The 26,188-nt window shown below is 41.7% G+C and overlaps 1 protein-coding gene across 2 annotated transcripts in view; it reads right to left on the reverse strand.

Annotated features, from left to right (window-relative positions):
* ZYG11A (zyg-11 family member A, cell cycle regulator) overlaps positions 1-25,921 on the reverse strand; it is a 34,831-nt gene extending 8,910 nt beyond the window's left edge. The window contains exons 1-10 of one of the 2 annotated variants that reach the window (XM_054721351.1): positions 25,776-25,921; positions 22,944-23,109; positions 18,682-19,436; positions 13,976-14,116; positions 11,266-11,442; positions 8,012-8,076; positions 5,503-5,602; positions 5,351-5,404; positions 1,066-1,227; positions 946-990 (exon numbers count right to left, since the gene is read on the reverse strand). In XM_054721351.1, the coding sequence (XP_054577326.1) occupies positions 946-990; positions 1,066-1,227; positions 5,351-5,404; positions 5,503-5,602; positions 8,012-8,076; positions 11,266-11,442; positions 13,976-14,116; positions 18,682-19,436; positions 22,944-23,109; positions 25,776-25,865 (1,755 nt within the window). In that variant the 5' untranslated portion in view covers positions 25,866-25,921. Of the gene's footprint in view, positions 1-945; positions 991-1,065; positions 1,228-5,350; positions 5,405-5,502; positions 5,603-8,011; positions 8,077-11,265; positions 11,443-13,975; positions 14,117-18,681; positions 19,437-22,632; positions 22,729-22,943; positions 23,110-25,775 lie in introns of those variants that run through there. The other variant, XM_054721350.1, reaches the window with a different exon arrangement.
* Positions 25,922-26,188: the final 267 nt, after the last annotated feature.

The raw sequence follows: 26,188 nt of genomic DNA on the forward strand, positions 1-26,188 counted from the left end.
AGTTCTTTATTTTATATATTGCATTCATTTTCTATGCTGTGTAACATACTACCACAAACTCATTTTCCTCTCTCAGTTTTCTGTGGGTCGTGAGCCCAGCCATGGCTTGGCGGGGTCCTCCACGCTGAGGTCTTACAAGGCTGCCATCCAAGTGCCAGTTGGGCAGCATTCACATCTAGCCCTCTCTGCGCCAACAGATGACGGCAGCTACGTGAGTAACCACCCCCACGAGACCGCACAACAATGCAGCGGAACTGAGTTCAAACTGTTGACCCACAGATTCATAAGTAAATAAAATGGCTGTTGCCGAAACCGGTTTGGCTCAGTGGATAGAGCGTCGGCCTGCGGACTCAAGGGTCCCAGGTTCATTTCCGGTCAAGGGCATGTACCTTGGTTGCAGGCACATCCCCAGTAGGGGGTGTGCAAGAGGCAGCTGATCGATGTTTCTCTCTCATCGATGTTTCTAACTCTCTATCCCTCTCTCTTCCTCTCTGTACAAAATCAATAAAATATATTAAAAAAAAATGGCTGTTGTTTTAAGCTGTAGATGACTGATATATAATGGTATTTAATTTACAGGAATAATGTGAAGATTAAACAAGTTAATGCGTGTCAATGCTTACAAAAGTGCCTAGCATATAGTAGGTACGACATAAATGTTAGTTTTCTGATTTCTTTCTTTTTTTTTAAATTTATTGATTTTTACAGACAGGAAGGAAGAGGGATAAAAAGTTAGAAACAACGATGAGAGAGAAAACATCGATCAGCTGCCTCCTGCACACCCCCTACTAAGGATGTGCCCACAACCAAGGTACATGCCCTTGACTGGAATCGAACCTGGGACCCTTCAGTCCACAGGCTGACTCTCTATCCACTGAACCAAAGCAGCTAGAGCAGTTTTCTGATTTCTTAAGTAATTAGAATTAACTCAAAACAAAACCTTACCAGAAGTCCAAGTACTTTGCTTTGTATTGCTGATCCTGAAAAAGCCTGTCAAAAGAATATATAGGTTACTTTACCATGAAAAAAAGAACTTGACATATAAATTCAATCTTGAATTACCACCTCCAAAACTTGAATGAAGATTGCCAATCCTTGATTTTCCATAAAGTGCTTGCAGGCAACTGGAGACTCATCTGTAAGATTCCAAAGTGCTTTCAAAGCAAACAAGAGGGTGACATCATCCAACTTCTCAGTAGTCTTTTGTTTTACTATTGCTAGAAGTTCCTACAAAGAGACAGGGAGTTAGAAGCCCTAATGACTAACTCAATTCCATTAGAAGAAAAGCTGTAGAATCAAACCTGGGTTCTAACAAAAGTTCTACTACTTAAAAGCTTTCTGATCCATTTTTTCCTATAAAATGAATTATACCTTATCTCCTAGGGTTTTTATGAGGATTAAATGAAAAAAAAAAAACACTGAAGTTTAATGAGCACTTTAATCTAGTTCTTGGTGCTTGTTAATAAACCTATAGTCAAGTATATATATCAGCTTTCCATTATTCATTTATTGAGAATGTTCAGTCACCACCTTCTGGAAGTGAGACATTTATTCAGATAAGAGACAAATCAAAAAACGGTTTTTCTAAATTACGTAAATTTAAATTTTGGTAAATGCACTGAAGGAAATACATTAAAGAATTTACTTAGAGCCCTAGCCGGTTTGGCTCACTGGATAGAGCATCAGCCTGCGGACCGAAGAGTCCCAGGTTCAGTTCTGGTCAAGGGCACATGCCCAAGTTGCGGGCTCGATCCCCAGTAGGGGACATGCAGGAGGCAGCTGATCAATGATTCTCTCTCATCATTGATGTTTCTGTCTCTCTCCCTCTCCCTTCCTCTCTGAAATCAATAAAATAATAATTATTTTTTAAAAAAAGAATTTACTTTGAAAATGTGGGACAGAGGAGCCTCCATACTGAGAAGGGTTAGCTAGCTAGCTTAATTAGGCAGACAGGAAGGCAGTGGGGGGTTCCAGGAAGGAGAGAAGTATCTTTGGCCTGAGCAATTAAAGCAATCTTATGGTAGATCAAAAGCAGCCCTGACCTAAAAAGGAGACATATGTAAAACTTTAGACAATAAATTAAAAAAAAAAAAAAAAAGCCTAAGGAATTAGAGGACTAATTCAGACTAAGAACAACTATGATTTGAATCCTTTTCTCTTTACAATTAATAAACATAAATGTCAAACACAAAATAAATTTTAAAAAGCAGCCCTGACCTGAGCCACTGGGAGAGCCACAAGGGGTAATAAAACATCTCCAGCCAAGACAACTGAGAGCCATAAGGGAGATCAAAATCAACTCCAACCTGAACAGATAAGAGATATATGTGAAGGGCACCATGTGGGCTTTGAGCTTGGAAACGAATACTACGTAGCAGAATGACCAATGAGGAAAGCAAGGGGGTCCTAAGTTGAGGAAAGATCCAATTAGAAAGGGCCAGGGCCAGACAAAGAACTGCTGCCTTTGTAAACCCAGGAACAAAGAGATTCGGCAGATTTTAGATTTTGGATTTTTCCCCATTAGAGAGAGAGAGAGAAATCCGGCTTTTCCCCTTTGGGGATTCCCCCCTGTCCACATAGAGTTTGTATATGCTTCCAATTAACATCTGCATTTTTATTAAAAAATCTTAGTCCGAGTTTATTCTTCAAACTTCATGAGGACAAGGACCCACAAAAGAATCTGCACCCTGAACCCCACGTTTCAATACCACGGTAATATGTCAACTGAGACAGAAGAAAAAGAGGATGCCAACCAGGAAAGGAAAGGGGACACAGAGAAGAGGTGGGGTGAGAGAATATGCCAGCAAAGAAAAAGGGTGCTGTTCCAGGTCACTGAACAGTCAGTATGGCTAGAGGGTAGCACTAACATAACCATTATTGTCCCTAGTAGTTTGGAAGAAACCACTGGCTCTCACTAACAGATATTCCAACATACCGTTTCGGTTCAGAATGTTTCTGGACATAGTTAAGCTGGTATTTATGCTTTCTTCCAAGCATATTAGAATATCATGTGATGCCGAAACCGGTTTGGCTCAGTGGATTCAGTGGATAGAGCGTCGGCCTGCGGACTCAAGGGTCCCAGATTCGATTCTGGTCAAGGGCATGTATCTTGGTTGCGGGCACATCCCCCGTAGGAGGTGTGCAAGAGGCAGCTGATCGATGTTTCTCTCTCATCGATGTTTCTAACTCTCTGTCCCTCTCTCTTCCTCTCTGTGAAAAATCAGTAAAATATATTAAAAAAAATAAAAAAAAAGAATATCACATGAGAGGAAAAAGACAGCCATTTTCAAGTAACAACCAGTAAATGAAAAGATACATAAAACATAACAGCACTAAACAAATCAAAATATCTGTTTTCAGAAGGAATGAGGTGATCTCAAATATTTTACCCAACTAGGATAGAATATACAGTATCAAGAGAGTTCATTGAAAAAATAAAGCTGTGAGAGCCAAGATAATATAAGCATGACACACAACACTGGAAGCAATCACCTAGACAGACAATAGCGTGAAGGGCAGCAAGACAAGGGAGGGAGCCCGGGACGTGAGGCTGACCCTGAAAGTAACAACTGTGGCCAAGCCCAAGGTTAGATGTTTTACGTATTTTCCCTTGATGATACTCAAACTAACTGAAACACAGTATTACTCCTATGACAGATGCCTGTTTTTCAGATGAAGCCAGCTTTCAGATGAAGAATCTGAAGCACAAAGATAAATGACTTATTTAAGCTCTTCTGGCTCGTGGCTGAAAATCTGGTTTGTTCTCATCCAAAGCCTGAACAACCTAAAACTATCTCTCCAAGAACTACAGTGCCATTCTTCCCTCGGTGTCACTTTCCGTACTTGCTCCCTATCAATACCAATAGCTTTATTTCTCCATCTCTACCTCTATTCCTGTTATCATTTCCAGCAACTTCAATGTTCCTCCATCACATCATCTTGGCAAAACTCCTACCTTAGTTAAATCCTACTTCATGCCCCATCCCCAAACATCTGAATATTGGAAAAGATGTGCTTGAGCCTCATTTTCATTACCTCACAAAAAATTTCAATAGGGTATTTAATTGTCCCTGGTGATCCTACTAATTTCTCAATGAGTTTGCTCTAAAGACTACTATTTCATAATTCTCTCTCCTCAAACTTTAATCACTATCTTTTTACTTTTCTCACTTGATCACTTCATCTAATTTTTCACTGAGAACTATAGCTATTCTTCCTAAAAACACCTACCAACCTACTTGTACTTGCATCAATGTAATCTGCCATCCTTTCTGCTCCGATCTAAAGCCAAGATGTTTACTTCTGCTCTATATACAGTTCCTATTCCATACACACACAAAGATTTGACACCAAAATTATTTCCTTTGTCTTGCCTATGCTATCAATTTTTCCCTCTTTTCAAAAATAGTCTCATGATCATAAAATACATCTTAATGTAACACATCTTGAAGAAAAAAAGATACTGGCCTTTGAGACAACATGGAGGAACCTGGAGAATATTATGCTAAGCGAAATAAGCCAGTCAGAGAAAGACAAATATCACATGATCTCACTTATATGTGTAATCTAATGAACAAAATAAACTGACAAACAAAATAGATCCAGAGACATGGAAGCATGCAACAGGCGGACGATTCTCAGAAAGAAGTGGGGGCGGGGGGGGGGGGGAGGGATGGCGAAAGATTAATCAAAGAACATGTATGTATATATGCATTACCCATAGACACAGACAATAAGGTGAAGGCCTGGGGAGGGGACGGGGGGAGGGAGGAGAGGGCCAATGGGGGGAAAAATACTTTCAACAATAAAGAGAAATTTTTTTAAAAAAATCTATATATTTGAAAAAAAAAATAATAACCCAGAACATAAGGCCATGAATAGACAGTTCTCAGGATACAAAATTCTTAAATTAAAAAAAAAAAAAGGCTCAAGCCTCATCTTAAAATAAGTGCAAAATAAAACAATGTATATTTTTGTGTGAATAATGCTAGCATAATCATAATGTAAACTCTTAATTACTGATTTATTAAAATTGTCATATAAGTTTGTAGGGTTGAGGGAGGAGGTAATTTGTAGAAATATATGCAAGAAAGCTAAGTTCTTATTTACCATAGCAGTAGAATCACTAGATAGTATCTAAAACTGATTAAGTCAAGAATGTACAAAAAAAATTTTAAATTGCAGTTACTAAATAAGCATTTTTATCCAGAGATGTGAAGGTAAATACCATAAGAAATAGCTATTATAGTAGAGAGTAATTTCTTCTGAGGAGCAGGTCTTACAGATTTTTCCTTTTTTAGGCCTTAGAGATGATGTGATTTTATAAAGTTGTAAAAGTGACAAAACCTACCTTAACCGCCCTGAGGAGCTCTTCTTTAAGTTGTGCAGTTTGCTCACTTGAGAGCTGTAAGCAAACAAAAAGCTGAAAGTGAAATGTCAGATCTCCATCACAGCTCCATCAGGACTAAGGGGAAAGAGATCTTGCCTTTAGCAATCGCATACCTGCAAGGCTAGAATAGAGGTGATGCTCACTGCCATTGTTTGCATCTTGGGGTTTTCATGCTTACAGAGCCATCTCATAACAAATTTGGCAGCATCAACTCTGAAAAGCAGTAATTTTCTCACAATAAAGCTTATAAAACTGTATATGAGGAAAGAAATCACTTAACCTACCCCTATAATCTATACTAATAAAAGGGTAATATGCTAATTAGACCCGGAGACCTTAAGGACAAAGCTGTGGCTGGGAGGGCCTCCCTCTGGGCAGCATTGATCAGAATCCTGGCAGGGTGGGCGGGGCAGGTAGAGCCTCCCTGTGGGTGGGGATTAATGGCAGAGCCCAGGCTGGGTGGGAAACACCTGCCTCTGCTCTGCCATTGATCCCAGAGCCCTGGCAGGGTGGGCAGGCAGGCGGGGGGGTGGGGGGCAGTTGGGGGTGAGCAGGCCAGCAAGGGGGGGGGCGGGCAGCTGGGGGCAATCAGGCAGGCAGGCAGGCAGGTGAGCGGTTAGGAGCCAGCAGTCCCGGATTGCAAGAGAGATGTCCGAGTGCTTGTTTAGGTTCGATCCCAGGGATCGGGCCCAAACCAGCACTCAGACATCCCCCGAGGGGTCCCAGATTGGAGAGGGTATGGGGGGGGGCAGGGCTGAGGGACACCCCCCCCCAGGGTGCACGAATTTCATGCACCAGGTCACTAGTCTATAATAATAAAAGGGTAATATGCTAATTAGACCAGACATCCTTCTGGATGAAGCTGGGGCTGCGAGGGAAGCCCGGGTCCCAGGTGCCAGAGAGAAGGCGGTGCCAGCAGCCAGGGAAAGGGAGGCCTACTCTTGCAGAAATTTCGTGCATTGGGCCTCTAGTCCTATATAATAAAATAGTAATATGCAAATTGACCCTAACAGCAGAACGACCAGTCGCTATGATGCGCACTGACCACCAGGGCACAGACGCTCAACGCAGGAGCTGCCCCCTGGTGGTCAGTGCACTCCCACAGGGGAGCCCTGCTCAGCCACAAGCCGGGCTGCTAGCTGCCATCACAGTGGCGGTGGTGGGAGCCTCTCCCACCTGCTCCGCAGCACTAAGGATGTCTGACCGCAGCTGCAGGAGTGGGCCTAAGCTGGCAGGTGGACATCCCCCCGAGGGGTCCCGGACTGCAAGAGGGTGCAGGCCAGTCTAAGGGACTCCCCGAGTGTATACATTTTCATGCACCAGGCCTCTAGTCCTGTAATTAAAAACAGTCTCAACTTCTACAGCCTCAGCTATGAAAACCAAAAGCATTTGGCAAAAAGGGATCAGAAGACAGCATGCAAATAAGAATGTGAGCAAAATGCACAGGATTCAAAGAAATATGGGCAGATTTAAGAAAGATTTATTGTATCCTAGCCAGTTTGGCTCAGTGGATAGAGCATCAGCCTGCAGACTAAAGGGTCCCATGTTTGATTCCGGTCAAGGGCACATGCCCACGTCGAGGGCTCGATCCCTAGTTGGGGAGTATGCAGGAGGCAGCCAATTAATGATTCTCTCTCATCATTTATGTTCCTATCTCTCTCTCCCTCTCCCTTCCTCTCTGAAATAAAAAACATATATGAAAAAAAGAGAAAGATTTCTTTTTTAGCATTCAGTTTCTACTATGATGAGTCTGAAAAAGAAAAGAAGTCCCAAGAGAGGTAGTAATTTGTAATCTGAACTGTAGACACAGCAAACAAATCAGTTAGCTAGAGAGAATTCACACCCTTTTATAGGGCAGTTGTTCTTCAGTTCTGATCATCTAGGAATGTAGACTGAGTTGAGAAAGATCCTCCAAGTTTTCAAGAAGGTAGAAACAGATTTTTTTCTTTTTCATGAGGAGGACTACTTCCCCTATTGTATTTTTAAAAGTCAACTCCCATTTCAAGTGCACGTTTTCAATTAGGTTTGTGAATGGCTTATCCTGTACCAGCACCCATAAGTCACAGGCTCTGTTCATGAGAAACTATGCTGCTGGCAGCAACTATCATAAATGTTTTGAACTCATGAATCTGAGAGATTACAAAGGCCTCAACAGTAATCCCTCTGGAGTCTAGGAGGATGTTTAAAAATTACTATCAATAAAATAATAACGAAAAGAATGATTAATGTTTAGGACAACCTGTACTTCTTAAGCTATGCACTGTTTTAAGTACTTTACGAGCATTAACCATATCTAATCCTCATAAGTCATATTTTACAAATGAGAAAACCTTTGCACAGATCATGAAAGGACTAGAACTTGAATTAAAGTATGTTTGACTCTCTGGAGCCCCAGGTTTTACTACTCTGAAGCCTTGAACTGAAATCACATTTAGGGCAACAACATTTGCAGATGTACTTCCAATCACCTCTGTGGAAGAGGCTCAACAGAGTATTCTCTCCAAACACCAAATCCCAGCCTTAATCAGACCCTCCTTGCTAAGCTAATAACCCAAAAGCCAACAATGCTCAGAATAACACTGGTCAACACCCAAAAATCAAATGAACAAAATTTATACTTGCCTGTCAAATGGAACATCCACAAGAATCCTGGAATTGGTTAAGGAGAGAAGACAATTCTTTTGCAACTTTAAGGGAATAAAGAAAATTAATTTTGAGTAAATGTGTACTCAATTCTAAGTAAGGGTTCTATGCACTTGGAAGGTGCTACCAATGAGCCTTTCTGTGTACCTGGCCCTCTCCAAGTTCTTCATTTAATCTTACCAATAAACTCTATCACATGCACCTTTGCATAAAGAACAACGCCCCCCCTTTTCTTGGCGGGGAGGAGTAAAGAGGGTAGTTGCATGTATGTCAGTCCCAATCAATTACCTGAAGCCCAGTGCATCTACTAATTGAAAAATGTCTACACCATATCTCATAACTAACTATGCTAGAACTTCTACTTTCTACATAAGACTGGCAGGGGTTGAACTGGGCCTTTAGAGATAGAAAAGAAATAAGGCCTCCTGGGAAAGCTATAGAAATAGAGAAATATAACGTCTCTTTGAAAAGCCACGAGGAGGCCAATATGACAAAAATATAGTGTATGAGTACCAGAAGCCAATTCCAGCATGTCATAATGACAAGTTTCATCAAAAAGTTGATGAAACTTGGGGGCTCAACAAGGGCTGAGTCACATATGTAATTACCTGTTGGAGCGGCTAAAAAGCATCTCCCCCAAACCTGAACAGGATGATTGTTTGCTGCCAGACAGCTCAGGGCATCTCAATCTACATGTTATTGACTGCTGTTGGCCAAACACCTGGACAGCTGTAGGCTATTCCCCAATCTGACAATGCTTCTGTAACCCTACCCTTTGAAGTGTATTATCTCCACCTTGCCTTAGGACAAATTGTGTTAATAAAAAGCAAGGGTGGGTCCTGAGTCAAGGAGAACCTTTACCTCCTTTAGCTGAAGCTCCTCTGACCCCCAATGCCTTTCAAAATTATCTTTCGTCTCTGGACTCTTATTTAATCTACGCACAGCCTTTCTCCAGATTGCTGAACCCTTTTTAATGCTGGGACAAGAACCCCGGCATACGAGGCAGGGTCAGAAACCTGAAATACCAACAGGAACGAGGCAGTAACATAAACAAGTGAAGGAGGTTGAGTGTGAAACAACAGGGGAGTAGTAGGAATTATGGCAAACTGGGCGATTCATGCCCTCTTCTAAGGGCAGTTGTTACTCAGCTCCAAATGACAACTGCCATGCAGAAATTAAGACTGAATTGAGAAGGATCTTCCAATTTTTTAAGAGTAAGTAGAAATGGGGAAAAAATTTTAATGAAGAAAGACCACCTTTTTTGTATTTTTAAAAACCAATTTCCATTTTAAGTACACATTTCATCAGTTTGACAAATTTATACAGCTGTGTAACCACTATCCCACACCACCATCATCATCAAGGAAAAAAACTATATCCCCACAAAGAGTTGCCCTTTGCCCCTTCTAATCAATCCTGGCCTTGCAAACCTCAGCCCTGGAAAATTACATTGACATCACACTTTAGTCTGTTCTAAGTTTCCACATAAATGAAATAATATAATATCTACTCTTTTGTGTCTGGCTTATTTTGCTCAGCATACGTTTTTGAGATTCATCCATGTACTTCAACCAGTATTCATTCCTTTGTACTGCCAATATGTGTATTTCCTTATATGAATATATATCATAATTTGTTTATTCACCTGCTGTTGGACATTTGGGAAGTTTTCAGTTTTGGATTATAAATAAAGATATTATGAACAGTTGTGTATAAGTGTTTATATGGATATATACTTTCATTTCTCTACTAAGACTAGGATGACTGGGTTGTACAGAAAGTGTATGTCTTAACTTTCAAAGACTGTGGAACTGGTAGTTGTATCATTTTACATTCTTAACATCAATATATGAGATTCCATATGTCCCACATCCTTGTCAACACTTTGTATTGTCAGTCTTTTAATTTCAACCAATCTAGGGGTTGTGCAGTAACAACTCATTGTGGTTTTCATCTGCATTTCTACTGACTAAAGATACTAAGCACCTTTTCATGTGCTCATTTGTCTATCTTTGGTGAAATGTCTTTTTAAATCTTTTGCCTTTTCTAAAAATTGGTTTGTTTTGTGTTACTGAATTAAGAGCTCTTTATATCCAGCTCTAGCCGGTTTGGCTCAGTGGGTAGAACATCGGCCTGCAGACTGAAGGATCCCAGGTTTGATTCCGGTCAAGGGCACATGCCTGGGTTGCAGGCTCGATCCCCAGTGGGGGGCATGCAGGAGGCAGCCGATCAATGGTTCTCTCTCATCATTGACGTTTGTCTCTCCCTCTCCTTCCTCTCTGAAATCAATAAAAATATTTATATTTTTAAAAAGAGTTCTTTACACTCTGGATAAAAGACCTTTGAAATATATATAGGGTGGGGCAAAAGTAGGTTTAGTTGTTCATATGGAAAATTAATAAATAAAAATACAAGAATAAACTCTGTGCAAGAGATAAACCAAACCACTTACATACTTATATGCATAGCCCATAACACAGGCAATAGGGCAGTGAGGACCTGGAGGAGTGGGTAAGGGAGGAGGTGAGCAAAGGGGAGAATGGGAAATACCTGTAATACTATCAACAATAAAAAATATACTTAAAAAAAAGACTAAATTCTGTGTTTCATGTACTCACAACTATAAACCTACTTTTGCCCCACCCTGTATAATGAACATTTTTCCCAGTCCATGGCTTACTTTTTCATTTTTTAATGTTTTTCAGTGTGTGTATGTTTAACTTTTTTGGATTCTAATTTATTTTACTTTTATGATGTGTGCTTTTCATATCCTAAGAAAACTTTGACCACTCCAAAGTCACAAATATTTTCTCCTATGTTTTCTTCTAGAAATTTTATGGTTTTAACCCTTTGCACTCGCTTGCTTTTTTCTCGATTCCTGCTACCAATGCTAACCGTGTCGAGTCACACTCGACATCCGAGTGCAAAAGGTTAATGCTTATATTTAGATCTCTGATTCAATTCAATTTTCACAAATAATGTTAAGCCTACAAGGATGCACCAAAAGTAATTAATAGATGTTTCTGAATAACTGGCTTCCAAGAAATTTTTAAAATTTAAACCATACTGCTTATCCATATTTCCTATTTTTTTCTACAACAAACATGAATTCCTTATCTATTCGCTCATTCTCTCTCTCTCTCTCTCTCATATAGAATGAAAACTCACAATACATATTTTTCATATATTTGTCCTGAAGTAAGAAGCAGAGTCAAGTATTCAGTTTAAATTACCTGCTGGTAATGAGGGAAATTTTTCAAAGCCTTGAAAAGGAGACAGGTGACCTCTGACAACAGACGAACAGGCATTCCCCTGGCCAGGCCCTGGCGTGTTAAGTTGAGGGTGCAGGCGCTGGCTGTGAACTGCACTGGCAAATCCAATGGGTGGTTCCTCATTCCTACAGCCACGAGCTAAAGATGAACCTCTTTTTAGTGGCTTATGGCGACATCAGCATTCTGTAGACTATCTTGTTTTTATGTTAGTTAGAAAAACATCTGCTCATTGGGAAAGTAACAGGTTTTCTCTCTCCTCGACATTTATTTCTAGAACATTAGCAACACCTTCTAGTCCCAATGCAGTTATTAACTAGCTGGGTGGCTTTAGGCAAGTCATTTCCCTTCTCCGGACCACCATTTCCTCATCTGTGATTTCATAATCATTTAAATAGCCTCACTCCATTGCAGGCATTGTGATAAGCACTACAGGAGACATAAACATGAATCACTTATACCCTAATCCTTAGCATAAAGCCTTGTGAGAGAAGTGAAGATACGTAAACAAATAACACTGTGAAAGATGTCAAAACATTACCCTCCCCCCACCAAAGAAAAGCAATATAAAAGAGGTATAAATAAAGTAGAGTGCTGCCTCGGGTAGTTACGGAAGGAGCAATTATTTGTGGTTTGGAGTCAAAGGGCTTAATTCCAAAAGCATCTTCAGGCAAAAGTCTCAGATAGGATATGGACAGAAGCAGACGAAGGTAGGGGTGGAATGGAGAAGAAATTCCTGGGGAAGGGAAATGTGATAGGGAAAAACACAAGGTGGACTAAGAGATGGAATCTACCCACAGAGGAGGAAGAAATTTGAATTTGAAAGAATTTGAAAAGTGGTAAAACCTAACATTTAAAATGCTAACTAGAAGACAGACTGTGGAAGTCCTAGGAAAACAAATGTAAAGTGAAAGTGTGGTACCACACTTAGACCATACCTCCTCTAACATTCAGGGACAATGTGATCTGTTTTGTCTATCAAATATGGACAATCAGCCCTGGCCTGGCCGATATCCCGCACACCAAAGGATGGTGGGTACAATCCCGGTTGGGCATATACCCAGTTTGCTGGTTCAATCCCCGGTCAGGGCACGTGTGGGAGGCAAGCAATTCATGTTTCTCTCACATTGATGTTTCTCTTGTTCTTTTTTTCTTTCTCTCTCTCCTTTCCTCTAAAATATTTTTTTTTAAATTGGGAGAATCATCGCCTCAGCAATAGGTCTGCTAATACTCACATGAACCATGATTTTAAGAGACCAGAGCCCCTCACTTTGACAGCTGCATGAACTCATGGAGCCTAGGGATAGACCTGGGATAGACTTACTTTTACTATGGAAAATGACTTCTCTATATTGCTAAACTGCTCTTAGGATTTCATTGGATTATCATCTTCTGCAATTTAAGTTATGTAGAAACCAAAAGAAACAGGGTTTTCAAAAATCACAGTCTTAGAAAAGGACTTTCAGAACATCTAATTCAATCTCATTTCAGATGGGAAATAACAGTCCAGAGTTTTTCCTTTATATAGTATTGCTTTTAAGGTATGACTTAAATCTAATCTCCCACGATACAAAATAGGCATATTTTAAGGAACTGCAAAGAATTGCAAATAATAAAGACAAAGTGACTTTAAGACTCTTTATTTTCATATTTCACTTAATTCTAAATAATTGTAGTTTTCTTTCCCAAACCACTTAATACTCCCAATTACATTTAAAATAAATTTACCCTTCCATAAACCAAAGCAAGGTCTGGCCCTATCAATATTGGTAATTTTACTTCATTCAAAAAATACTTTAAATGGGAGGTTTGGTCACCTTCAATTATTGTTACTTTGTTCTGTTCTTACTGGAGATACTGTTATTGTTTTCAGAAAATCAGATGTTAGATTTTAAAGAGTAAATGAATGAAAAATAAAACACAACGTTTAGGGAAAAGTGAATTCATGTTTATAGATAAGTAAGTCCTGTTTTAGGCAAAATAGTGCAATAGTCCTATATGCTTTTCTCAGACTAAGTTCAAAAAACTGGATGATTCAATGATTAAATACTCAAAATGAGAGATAATCTGGCAGTTAAACCTAACACTATTTTCCTTTCTCTATGAGGGCATTTTGATTCACTACAGAATGAGGCTTATAAGTTACTGTATTCAGTGTGTGTAGTGAACAACTTTATTTTTTATTTTTATTTTTAAAATACATTTTATTGATTTTCTACAGAGAGGAAGGGAGAGGGATAGAGAGTTAGAAACATCGATGAGAGAGAAACATTGATCAGCTGCCTTCTGCACACTCCCTACTGGTTATGTGCCTGCAACCAAGGTATATGCCCTTGACTGAAATCGAACCTGGGACCCTTCAGTCCGCAGGTCGACGCTCCAGCCACTGAGCCAAACCAGTTAGGGCTGAACAACTTTAACTGAATCAAGTAAGAAGTAATAATAAAAACTACATGCCCTGGCCAGTGTGGTTCAGTTGGTTAGAGTGTCATCCGTATATCAAAAGGTGGTGGGATTCAATTCCCGGTCGAGGTGTGTACACGAGGCAACAGATTGATGTTTCTCTCTCGCTCCCTTCCTCTCTAAAAATGTAGATAGATATAGAGAGACAGACAGACAAATAATGGCTCTATTTTTCAAACAAACAAAAACTACCTTTCTGAGATATACTTACTTTTAAAATAGCAGGCATGGTTACCTGCGTTGAAAAGGTCACTGTAAAAAGTCTGTAGAGGGCTTCCTTCATAAAACATGACCTGTTCCTGTACTGGCTCAACGCTTCTGAAATCTGAATCACATTGGCTCCTCCAGCAACCTAAAACACAAAGATGTTACCAATAGGTTTCACTGTTCGAGTATAGGCTTTTAGGGGCCTCAAGTGTTTGAAACATTAAAGCCAAAATGAGGAACATTCTTCAAAAATGCCAACCATTGGCCCAGCCAGGTAGCTCAGTTGGTTACAGTGTCATCCTCATATGCCACGGTGTGGGTTCGATCCCCAGTCAGGGCACATAAAGGAAACAACCAGTGAATGCATACAAAAGTGGAACCAATCAATAAAAATATATATCTAAAAGAAGAAAAAAAATGCTAACAAAACAAAGCTTGTCTGTATTCTTCAAAAACATCAATGTCACAAAGGACAGGAAGGACTAAGAAACTCTTCCAGCCCTAGCTGCTTTGGCTAAGTGGACAGTGTCGGCCTGCAAACTGAAAGGTCCCAAGTTCGATTCTGGTCAAGGGCATATGCCTGGGTTGTGGGCTTGATCCCCAGTGGGGGACTTGCAGGAGGCAGCCAATCCATGATTCTCTCTCATCATGGATGTTTCTATCTCCCTCTCCCTCTTCCTTCCTCTCTGAAATCAATAAAAATATATTAAAAACAAACAAAAAACTCTTCCAGATTATAGAGATACTAGAGGCCCGGTGCATGCGCCCTCTTGTAATACAGGAGCCCTTGGGGGATGTCTGACTGACAGCTTAGGCCCGCTCCCCACAGACATCCTTAGCGCTGCTGCAGAGGCAGGAGAGGCTCCCGCCATCACCTCTGCACTCGCCAGTAAACCCGGCTTCTGGTGCACTGACCACCAGGGGGCAGCCCCTGCATTGAGTGTCTTCCCTCTGGTGGTCAGTGTGCGTCATAGTGACTGGTCGTTCCACTGAACGGTCTATTTGCATATTAACCTTTTAGTATATAGGATGACAATTGAGTGGAAAAATGATCCTATGCTAAATGGACAAGTATTTTATAGAAGGCATTATTGGGATAATCAACACTGGAAATATATACAGTAGATTATCTATAATAATAAAAGCATAATATGCAAATCGACCAAACAGATGACCTTCCAGACGAAGCCAGGGCTGTGAGGGCCGAGGCGGCCGGGCTGCGAAGGCCATCTCTTGCACAAGTTTCATGCATCAGGCCTCTAGTATTATATAAAGTACTGCATCAATGTTAAATTCCTTAAAATTTGGTAACTACATTATAGTCATTAAGGAGAATATCCTTGCTCTTAGGAAATGAAATACAAACTTAAGTATTAAGGGGTAGAGGAGCATGATGTATAACCTGCATGATAAAACAAAGGTGGCAAAATGTTTAAACTAGTAATCTGCAAGTTAAAAATTATACATACAACCACTGTCCAAGGACCTACACATTATTAAGAATCTAAACAAGGGATATATTCTCAAGTTTTAAAAAAAGTTTTGAAATCATCCAGACATGAGGTGAAACAAAAGATAAGGCACAGCAAGACCAAACAGAAGACAGCTGTTGTATCATCCTCTCTCCTTGGCTTCCTGAAAATGCCATTACAAAACAATTCTCCTAATGGATTTGTGCTACACACTATAGTGGGCCAATGAGAATTTTCTAGGAAGAGAAAATGTTGCATGGCTTTTAATAGTAATGGTGGGTGCCCTTTCTGACCCCTTTTTTTTAAATATGTATTTTTTTTTTATTTTAGAAAGAGGAAGGGAGAGAACAAGAAAGATAGAAACATAGATGAGAGAGAAAAATCAATTGGCTGCTTCCTGTATGCCTCCTACTGGGGATTGAGTCCACAACCCGGGCATGTGACCTGACCAGGAATCAAACCATGACCTCCTGGTTCATGGGCCAATGCTCAACCACCAAGCCACACCCACTGGGCTTCTGCCCATTAAAAAAAAAATTATCAAAATATAGTTAACATACAATATTATATTGTTTCAGGTGTATAATAGTTATTCAATATTTATATACCTAATGAAGTGATCATGATAAACCACTTGACAGGTACAAAGCTATTACCCTATTATTGACTATTCTAGAGGCCTGGTACACAACATTCATGCATTGGAGGGCGGGAGCATGGGGTCCCTCAGCCTGCCCTGGGCCCTTTAGCAGTCTGGAAGCACTCAGGGGATGTCCGACTGTGGCTTAGGCCCACTCCTGCCACCACTGCTGTGCTCACCAGCCATCAGCCTGGTCAGCCAGGCTTGTGGCTGAGTGGTGCTCCCCCTGTGGGAGCACACTGACCACCAGGGAGCAGCTCCTGCAATGAACATCTGCCCCCTGGTGGTCAGTGTGCATCATAGTGACTAGTTGTTCCACCGTTTGGTCGATTTGCACATTACCCTTTTTTTATATAGGATTATTATATAGGATTCTCTATGCTATACATTACATCCCTGTGACTTATTTATTTTATAACTGGAAATTTGTCTCTTATTCATCCATTTTAAAGGAATTAAGTACATTCTAATTCTGGGTACAAGAATTAACATACTTGTTCTGTTTGAAGGTTTTCACTAACATTTAATTTCTTATCCATTTTAATGTAAGCAAGTGTTTTATCAACCCAAACAAGAATACTTATTTTGCATCTAACTTAAAAGAAGATGTGCATTTCTATTAAGTAAAAGGTTTTCTGAAACACACCTTTTAGTCCTAGCTGGTTAGGCTCAGTGGATAGAGTGTCGGCCTGCTAACTGAAAGGTCCTGGGTTCAGTTCTGGCCAAGGGCACATGCCTGGGTTGTGGGCTCAATCCCCAGTGGGGGTAGTGCAGGAGGCAGCTGATCGAATGCTTCTCTCTCATCGATGTTTCTAGCTCTCTATCCCTTTCCCTTCCTCTAAAAATCAATAAAAATATATATTTTTAAAATAAAATAAGTAAAAATAGCACCATGAGTCCCTGACCAGGTAGCTCAGTTAGAGAATCGTCCAGGTATGCCTAGGTTTCAGGTTTCGGGTTGGGTCCTGGTGTGGGTGCTTACAGGAGGCAACTGATTGATGTTTCTCTCACATTGATGTTTCTCTCTCTCTCTCAAATCAATATAACTAAAACTAAAACATGTCCTCGGGTGAGGATTTTTAAAAATTACCTTTATAAAAAAGAATTCACCAATGATTGCATAAATAAGTGGAACAAATCAATGTTTTTCTCTCTCTTAAAGCAATAAAAAAATATTTTTTAAATAGCACCATGAGAGGCTATAAACTTATTCCAGCAACATTCAAAATTTTTAAGACTATTTTAAAATTGCTTTGTGTCAAAACTGAACCAAAAATGGTGTTAACCATGTTGATCACCTGTTAATTATATTTAGCTATTAATAGAGGTGAAGAACACAAATTTTAGAGTCACAAAGACTTGCATACAAGTCCTAGATACACCAGAAACATCAATGGGAGAAAGACACATCAAACAAGCCCAGACCAAGGCCAGGGATCGAGCCTGCAACCAAGGTACATGCCCTTGACCGGAATCGAACCCGGGACCCTGGAGTCCTCAGGCCGATGCTCTATCCACTGAGCCAAACCAGCTAGGGCTCTAGCTATACTATTTAATAGTTAGTTCTATGATTGTGGCTAAGTAGCTTTACCTCCCTATGCTTCCATTCATGTAAAATGGGAGAATCCTAGCTAATAAAGAGGAATATGCTAACTGGCCCCACAGCTGAGGCCAAGTTCCCATAAGGAGCCTTAATGAGCAATCAGCAGGGACCTGAGGCTACGCCCTCCCCCGCCCTGTGGGGCTTGATAGGGGACCTCAGGCCACGCCCCCGCCCCATGCAAGGCCGGGGAACCTGAGGCCATGCCACCTGCCTGGTGGGGCTTGATAGGGGACCTCAGGCTGCTCCCCCTGCCCCAGCACCAGTCCGGGGGACCTCAGGCCGCACCCCCCACCACGTGGGGCTTGACAGGAGACCTCAGGCCACGCCCCCCCATCCTGGCACTGGGCCAGGGGACCTGAGGCTACGCCCCCCCCCATCCTGGCACTGGGCCAGGGGACCTGAGGCTACGCCCCCCTGCCTGGCAGGGCTTGACAAGGGTCTGGATCTAGCCCAATGGGGGGTTCCAGCTGGGTCTGGGTCTCACTCGATTTTGAGGTGCATGTGGGTGGGCAGGGACTTGACTCTGGGTCCCCTGGTGAGCCCCAGGCTCTGACAGGAGGAAGGTTTTCATATACATTTTACTAATTTTCTTTCATCTCTGACACTTCTATTATAGAGAAAGGGAAAATAGCAATATTAAATTATTTTCTCTAATTAATCCCCTTTTAATGTGCACGAATTTCGTGCACCAGGTCACTAGTTAAAGTAGAAAACAAGGTGCACCACGTGACACCTGGCAAATAGGAGGTGATGCATAAAAGACTGCACTCATCACCAAGAAGCTAGACTACCAGACATGGAGGCCAGGACTATATATTGTTTAAGATTACATTTCTACAGCCTACCACATAGTAGCTAAACAATAATTAATTGTTAAGCTCCTTATGGATTTTTTTATCTGTCTCTATAACCCTAACACCTAGATCCACATATACAACAAAAGTTTAATAATGTTCTGAACAAAGGAAACAAACTTATTTCAGATAAGAACAAACCCTCAAGCCTTGCTGTGTAGTAAAGAAGTCGGAATAACCAGCATCTGTAGCCAACAGTCCCACAAACTGCATCGCAGGCCGCTGCCGTATAAACAGTTCCACGGCTCCATCGGTGATGCAACTGCCCCCCGAAATATCCAGTGACACAACATTAGGCAGAATATCCTTCTGCTGCAGCAAATGAAAAGCTAGATCTGATTGGAGTTGCCTGTGATTGGAAATATCAAGGTGAAACAGGCATTTAAGTTCTTTAATGACTGCGAGAATCTGTGGTTTGGTCATGGTTAGACATTTCAGATAGTGCATTTTGAGAGATTTGAGTCGATCCTTACAGGTAAGGAGTGCAGAGATGTCAGTGACCAGAGTATTGGAGATATCCAAGCTTTCCAGTTTTGGTAACTGAGAAACATGAGCTAGGTCTTCACTATGAAAACAAACATTGCAAACACTTAAAACTCGAAGACCAGTGAGCTGACCAAATAATAGTAGTCTTGAATCTTGACGGATGCTTGTTGTTGAGTCCAATAGCAGACACTGGAGGTTTTGCTGGAGCCAGCTGTTGCTGCAGAGTCCATGAATGATGTCTGATATTGGGAGGTCAGGGTCCACTGCAGTAGCATCCAGTTTGATGAGTTTGTGATGGCAGAAAGCTTTTATGAATGCAGCTGTAGAGATTTTAGCTTTTTTAATATTGACCAGCTTCAGTTTCATTTGGTTGCCTCGGAAAATGCTCGCTGTTCTATCAGTCAGCTTGCCTGCAAAAGAACCAGAACCATTTTGTAATAATAACTAAATCTCAGGCCTTTTCCAGGAGGCATTATGGCCAATGAACTATGACAGATGCTAATCACAACAAAAATGACCACGTATTCCGGGCCAAACATTGTTCTAAACCCTTTACTCAGATTATATAATTTACTCTTTGCAACAATACTATAAAAACTATTAGTATTACCATCTTACAGCTAAGCAAACTAAAGCTTCAAGAATTTAAATAACTTGTTCAAGGCCCAAATAGGTGGAAGAATCAAGAATCAAAGCCAGTTGGACTCCAGAGCCCAGTTTAATCCATAACAACCTTGTCCACAGAAAAAAAGAACAAAATAAAATAGCAAGTATAAAATATATGCTATGCAAATAACATTATTAATAATTATTTTTAACCAAATTAGTGGATAGCCTTTAACAAGTCACTTACATCTCGGGGCCTCATTTTCCTCATCTATAAAATAAGTGGGCTGTACTACATTTCATTTAGAAAAGATTTACTAAGCATCTTCTTTGTGTGAGATCCCATGTTAAACAATGGACACACAAGGTAATCAGAAATCTATTTTAAGGAATTCAGTCAAGGAATGCACAAAAAATACATAAATTATTGTAATAGTGTATATATGCCATAGTGATTCATAGCAAATATTTATAACCAAGATGATATTCACTTTAGGTAAATTTTTTAAATTGATTTTAGAGGAAGGGAGAAAGAGAAACATCGATTTATACATTCATTGGCTGATGCTTGTATGTGCCCTGGCCAGGGATTGAACCCATTACCTTGCATATCAGGACGATGCTCTAAACAACTGAGCTACCTGGTCAGGGCTTATTTTGGGGTAAAGTTTGAAGACTAAATATCACGTTGCCAGGGGTAAGGTGAAAGCTGGAAGAACATGTCAAAGTAGACATGGAGGCATAGAAGAGCAGGTTATCCGGAACGACCCGAAAGTAAATCAGCACTACTGGAACACCGTGTCCAAGGGATGGCATTGCTGGAACTGAGAGTCGAGAGAAGGTAAAAGGTAGATGGGGCCTATACACAAAGCTAGAATATTCAGACTTTAGGAACAACTCAAAAATTTTAAGCAGAAAAATGGTCATAATTCTATTTTTAGAAAGACCAATTATGTGACAGTGTAAAGGAATTAGGATGGTGTTTGATGAGAATGAGATGAACAAGAGATTATTAATAACTTTGATCATGAGAGAGGAAAAATTAAACTAGGCAGAACATGGTGAGTGAATGGACTGGGAGAAAGGACTGAGGAAAAGGCAGGTGAGCGGGTTCCCAGGTTCCCAGTGTGAGGTGGGCTGTGCTACCAAGATAGGAGGCAGGAAGCTCCTGTACTTGAGGCTTTGAGGAGCAACTCAGTCCTTTTACTCACACGGTTAGTCAACAAACAGCGTGCTCCCTGTATGCAAAGCCCTATGCCGGATGCAAAGAACGGTGAACAGGACAGACTTGGCTCCAGGAGGAAGTAACCACTGATGTGGTGAAAACAGCAAGACGCCTAGCATTAGAAGTGGCGCCTGAAGGTGTGACTGAACTGCTGCAATCTCACGATATAACTTTAATGGGTGAGGAGTTGCTTCTTATGGGTGAGCAAAGAAAGTGCTTTTCTCGAGATGGAATCTACTTCTGGTGAAGATGCTATGAAGAATAGCGAAATGAAAACAAAGGACTTAGTATATAAACTTCGTTGATAAGCAGTGGCAGGATTGACTCCAATTTTGAAAGAAGTTCTATTTTGGGTAAAATACTACCACACAAAATCACAGGCTATACAGAAATTGCTCTTGAAAGGAAGAGTCAATCAATGCAACAAATTTCACTATTGTTTTACTTTAAGAAACTGCAACAGCGACCCAACCCTTAGCAAACACCAACCTGATCAGTCAGCAACCATCAACATGGAGGCAAGACCCTCCACAAGCAAAGATGATGGCCTTTGTTAGCAATAAAGTATTTTTAATTAAGGTGTACAATTGTTTTTCTTTATATATAATACCATTGCACACTTAATATACTACATTATAGTGTAAACATAACTTTAGTATGCACTGGGAAACCAAAATATTGGTGTGACTCGCTTTACTGAGATATCCACTTCATGATGATGGTCTGGAACAGAACCTGCAATATCTCCAAGGTATGCATGTATTACACAGCCATAAAAATGAATGAAGCAATGACCGATGCTACAACACTGATAAACCTTGACAATATTAAGCCGCGTGAAAGAAGCCAGATGCAAAAAGCCACCTATTGCATGATTCCATTTATATTAAATGCACAGAATAGGCAAATCCATGGAGGTAGAAAGATTAGTGGTAGTTTATGGTTGGAGGAATGGGTTTAAAAGGTTTTTCAGCCCTAACCGGTTTGGCTCAGTGGATAGCGTCGACCTGCGGACTCAAGGGTCCCAGGTTCAATTCCGGTCAAGGGCATATACCTTGGTTGTGGGCACATCCCCAATGGGGGGCGTGCAGGAGGCAGCTGATTGATGTTTCTAACTCTCTCTCCCTCTCCCTTCCTCTCTGTAAAAAAAAAAAAAAAAATCAATAAAATATATTTTTAAAAAAATAAAATAGCCCTAACTGGTTTGGCTCAGTGGATGGAGCGTCGGCCTGCAGACTGAAAGGTCCCAGGTTCGATTCCGGTCAAGGGCATGTACCTTGGTTGCGGGCACATCCCCAGTGGGAGGTGTGAAGGGGGCAGCTGATCGATGTTTCTCTCTCATCGATGTTTCCAACTCTCTATCCCTCTCCTTTCCTCTCTGTGGAAGATCAATAAAATATATTTAAAAAATAAAAAAATAAATAAAATAAAAAAAAATAAAATACAAGGGTTAGGGGAGGCTGGGGGAAGGTCAATGGGGGAAGAAAAGGAGATATATGTACTACTCTATGTAATACTTTAAACAATAAAAATAAATAAATAAAATAAAAGGTTTTTGAAGTAATGACAAAGTTCTAAAATTGTAATGATGGCTGCACAAATCTGTGAATACACTAAAAAAAATCACTGAACTGTAAACATGAATGACATCTAAATAATTCACTAAAATTTTTTTTCATTAAGGAAAAATTGTAACATGGCAAATTAAACATAGCCCTTTGAACACCCCACTATAATGGGAGGTAAAGGGAAATTATTTAAAGGCTCATACTCACAATCAACAGAATGAGACAAGACTATAGCAACTGCATTTCAGCAGCTACAGAGCGGATAGCTGAGCGGTAACTTGACCGAGTTCTCCACTATCTTCACTCGGCTAAGCCAATAGTAGGGAGCAAACCTAGAAAAACAAGACAGTTTCCACCAAGGGATCCCAGAGATACTCAGACTCAGCCTCCACACAAATAAAATGGGAATAATCTATTTCCTACCAGATTATTGTGGAACAAAATAGGAATTGCATGTGAAAGTGCTTCCCAGCTTGTAAAGAGTGCTGTAATACATGACAAAGGGACCTTATCATTACCTTGCCAAGTCATCACCCCAAGGAATCGGTCAGCTAATTCCTGAGGGAATCGCCAATGCTCAGGAAGGCACAGTGTTCCATCAGCTCTTTCAGAACACAGTTTCTCCAGGTTAGTAACCAGGACATTCAGGCAGATGTTGACCAAAGAGTAGGGAGATGCCTCCTCCTAGCAAACAAACCCCCAAACAAATTTTGTTAGAATACATATACAAAAACTCAACATAAAAGTGGTCTGCCCTACATCAAACTACTTGATGAGTATATCTAAATGTGCACTCTCCTTACTCTAATAATAATTTATAAGTAATGAAACTATCTTATTCCAATTGTTACCTGAATAGAAGATTTCATCTGTGTAGCTTCTGTTATATCTTGAAAAATAAGTTACCTCACTCTGGCCAGTTGCTTAATTGGTTAGAGCATTGTCCCAATATCCCAAGGTTGTGGGTTTAATCCCCGATCAGGGCACATACTAGTACAAGAATTAACCAATGAATGCATAAATAAGTGAAATAATAAACTGATGTTTCTTTCTCTCTCTCTAAAGTCAATTTTTTAAAAAACTCAGCTAAGAATAGAAGAAAACTTCTTTGACAAAGAGCATCTATGGAAAAACCTACAGCAAGTATCATGCTTAAAGGTGAAAAGATCTAGAACAATACAAAGATGTCTACCCTCACCACTTCTCTAACGCTCTACAAAAGGACCTAGAAAATGGATACAAAAAGCACAGACTGAAAGGGAATAAGTAAAGCTATCTTTATTTATGGATGACACAATTTTAAGAAAATCCTAAGAAATCTTACAAAAACACAACGAGAGAAAGTGACTTTAGTAAGGTTGTAGTATATAAGATCAGTATAAAGAGTTTATAAAACTTTTTAAGGTTTTTTTATTGATATTAGAAAGAAAGGAAGGGGGAGAGACAGAAACACTGATGAGAGAGAAACATCAGCTGCCTCCTGCAGGTCCCCTGCTGAGGATCCAGCCCATAACCTGGGCATGTGCCCTGACAGGAAATTGAACCTGTAGTGCAAGGGATGAATGATGCTCAACCGACTGAGCCACACCGGCCAGGGCTAAAGTTTTATAAACTTAAAAAATATATATATTTACAGTAGTATCAAAACCAGAGGTAGAATTAATAAAATCTGTAATGAAAAGACCTTCACACCAAAACTAGAAAACACTGTTAAATAAATTCAAAGGTGACGTACATACAAGGAGAAATATATATGTCAGGTGAAAACGTATGCATGCATTGTGTAAATTTTAAAATTAAATATAAAATCTTACAAAGAAAACGAGCATACATGGAACCTGACAGAGAAAAGGGATTGCTCTCTTTTCTAAAGAAATCCTTGTGTTTCTATTCCAACCGGCAACAACAGGAAATGTGCTTGTGACACTGTGCCAGGACTTCCTTCGAAGGGCACAAAGCCCTCCCACAAGGCACTAAGTAGGTAAAGTACAACATCAATCAAAATATTTTCTTCAGGTCCTTGGCTCAGTGGGTAGATCATCAGCCTGCAGACTGAAGGGTCCAGGGTTCTATTCTGGTCAAGGGCACATGCCTGGGTTGCCGATCCCCAGTAGGGGGCGTGCAGGAGTCAGCTGATCAATGATTCTCTTTCATTGATGTTTCTAACTCTTCCTCTCCCTTCCTCTCTGAAGTCAATAAATATATATATATTTACATATATATATATTTTTTTTCTTCAGTCCAGCCGGGGTGGCTCAGTGGTTGAGCATTGACCTATGAACCAAGGGATCGCACAGTTCAACTGGTTCACGGTTGGATTCCCAGTCAGGGCACATGCCCAAGTTGCGGGGCTCCATCCCCTTTGTGGGGCATGCAGGCATCAGCCAACCAATGATTCTCTCTCATCACTGATGTTTATAACTCTCTCCCTTTCCCTTCCTCTCTTAATTCAATAAAACTATTTTTTTAAAAAATATATTTCCTTCTTTCTGTACTAATTTTGGGTTGCGCCTACGCTGAACTTGGAGTTCTCAGAGGGTGGTCCCTGGGGTGTCTGTTGTGGAATGCGGGGTCTGATAGAACACCTGATATCAAGTTCAAAGGCGAATCAAGTTTCAGGATTCTCAACTCCCCTACACACAGGTAACACGGAGACTATAAAGCTGACCGCCCCCCACACCCTCCCAAAGAAAGCATAATGGGATTTACTTTAGAAATGCGGTACAAACTCACACACCAGCAGGCGCCAAATAATCTGGGTTTGCAGTTTGCTCCGAGCTCGTGTCAAAGGCACTCCAGGTTTATAAAACACGTGGAAGCCGGGCTCGGGAAGCTCGAGGGCTCGGGTAGCAGGGACCGCGGGGTCACAGCCTCCGGGGAGCACGGCTTCCACGACGCACGCGGGGAAAGCGTCGAGGTTTGGGGCGTCTGGGTTCATGAGACAATAGGCACCGCCGTCCGCACCGGGCCAGGCCCAGTGCTCTGCCCAGCACTCACGTCTAGGCTTACCCAACCCGGTCAAACAGCTGCAACCGCAAGGTGAGTCAGAGGCCTGAGCGGGGGACCCGCCCAAGGTCACGCGGGGGTGGGGCTGGCTCTCCCGGCGACTCCGCTCAGCTGCGCCAGGTCGCCGCGCTCCGCCCGGGCTGGGAGCGGCGGACCGACCACGCCCTTCCCCCTGCGCTTCCCCAGCGACGGCGGGCGTCGGGCCGGAGCGCAGCCCCTTGAGCCCTGACCCCTGCGTGGGCCAAACGAACCACCAGAGGCCTCCGCACGGCCCCCGACGACTCGCCGCGCTCTCCGGAGCCGCACCAGCACCGCGCCCCGCCGAGGGTCCTGGCCGCGCTCACCTGCACCACGCAGTAGCCCAGGGCATCCTTCCGCGCGTCCGGAGGGACGATGGTCCGGGGCGAGAGGTCCGGGTGCAAGAAGTGAACCATGGCAACCCCCGCCGGCGGGGCGTGAAGAGAGAGCGGGCGTCGAGCTGGGGCCAGAATCCCGCACGCAGTGGAGCCGACTGCCCCGGAGGCTGCAGGTCCGGGCAGCAGAGCTTTTGAAACGCCCGGCGCGGCGGCGCGCACGCGCACGTGGCCACGGAGCTTCCCCCGCGCCCGCCGCAGGCCCGCCCCCAGCAGGGTCCTCCCCACCCCGCCCCGCCGACCCCTGCTCCACCCTATCGGGGCCCAGCCGTCCCCCCTCCTCCACCCCTGTGCCGGGGAGACCTACTGCACGGGTGCCCCTGAGCTCCAGCAACCTACCCGGC

This window comes from Eptesicus fuscus, chromosome 9 (assembly GCF_027574615.1).
Source record: "Eptesicus fuscus isolate TK198812 chromosome 9, DD_ASM_mEF_20220401, whole genome shotgun sequence".
NCBI lineage: Eukaryota > Metazoa > Chordata > Mammalia > Chiroptera > Vespertilionidae > Eptesicus > Eptesicus fuscus.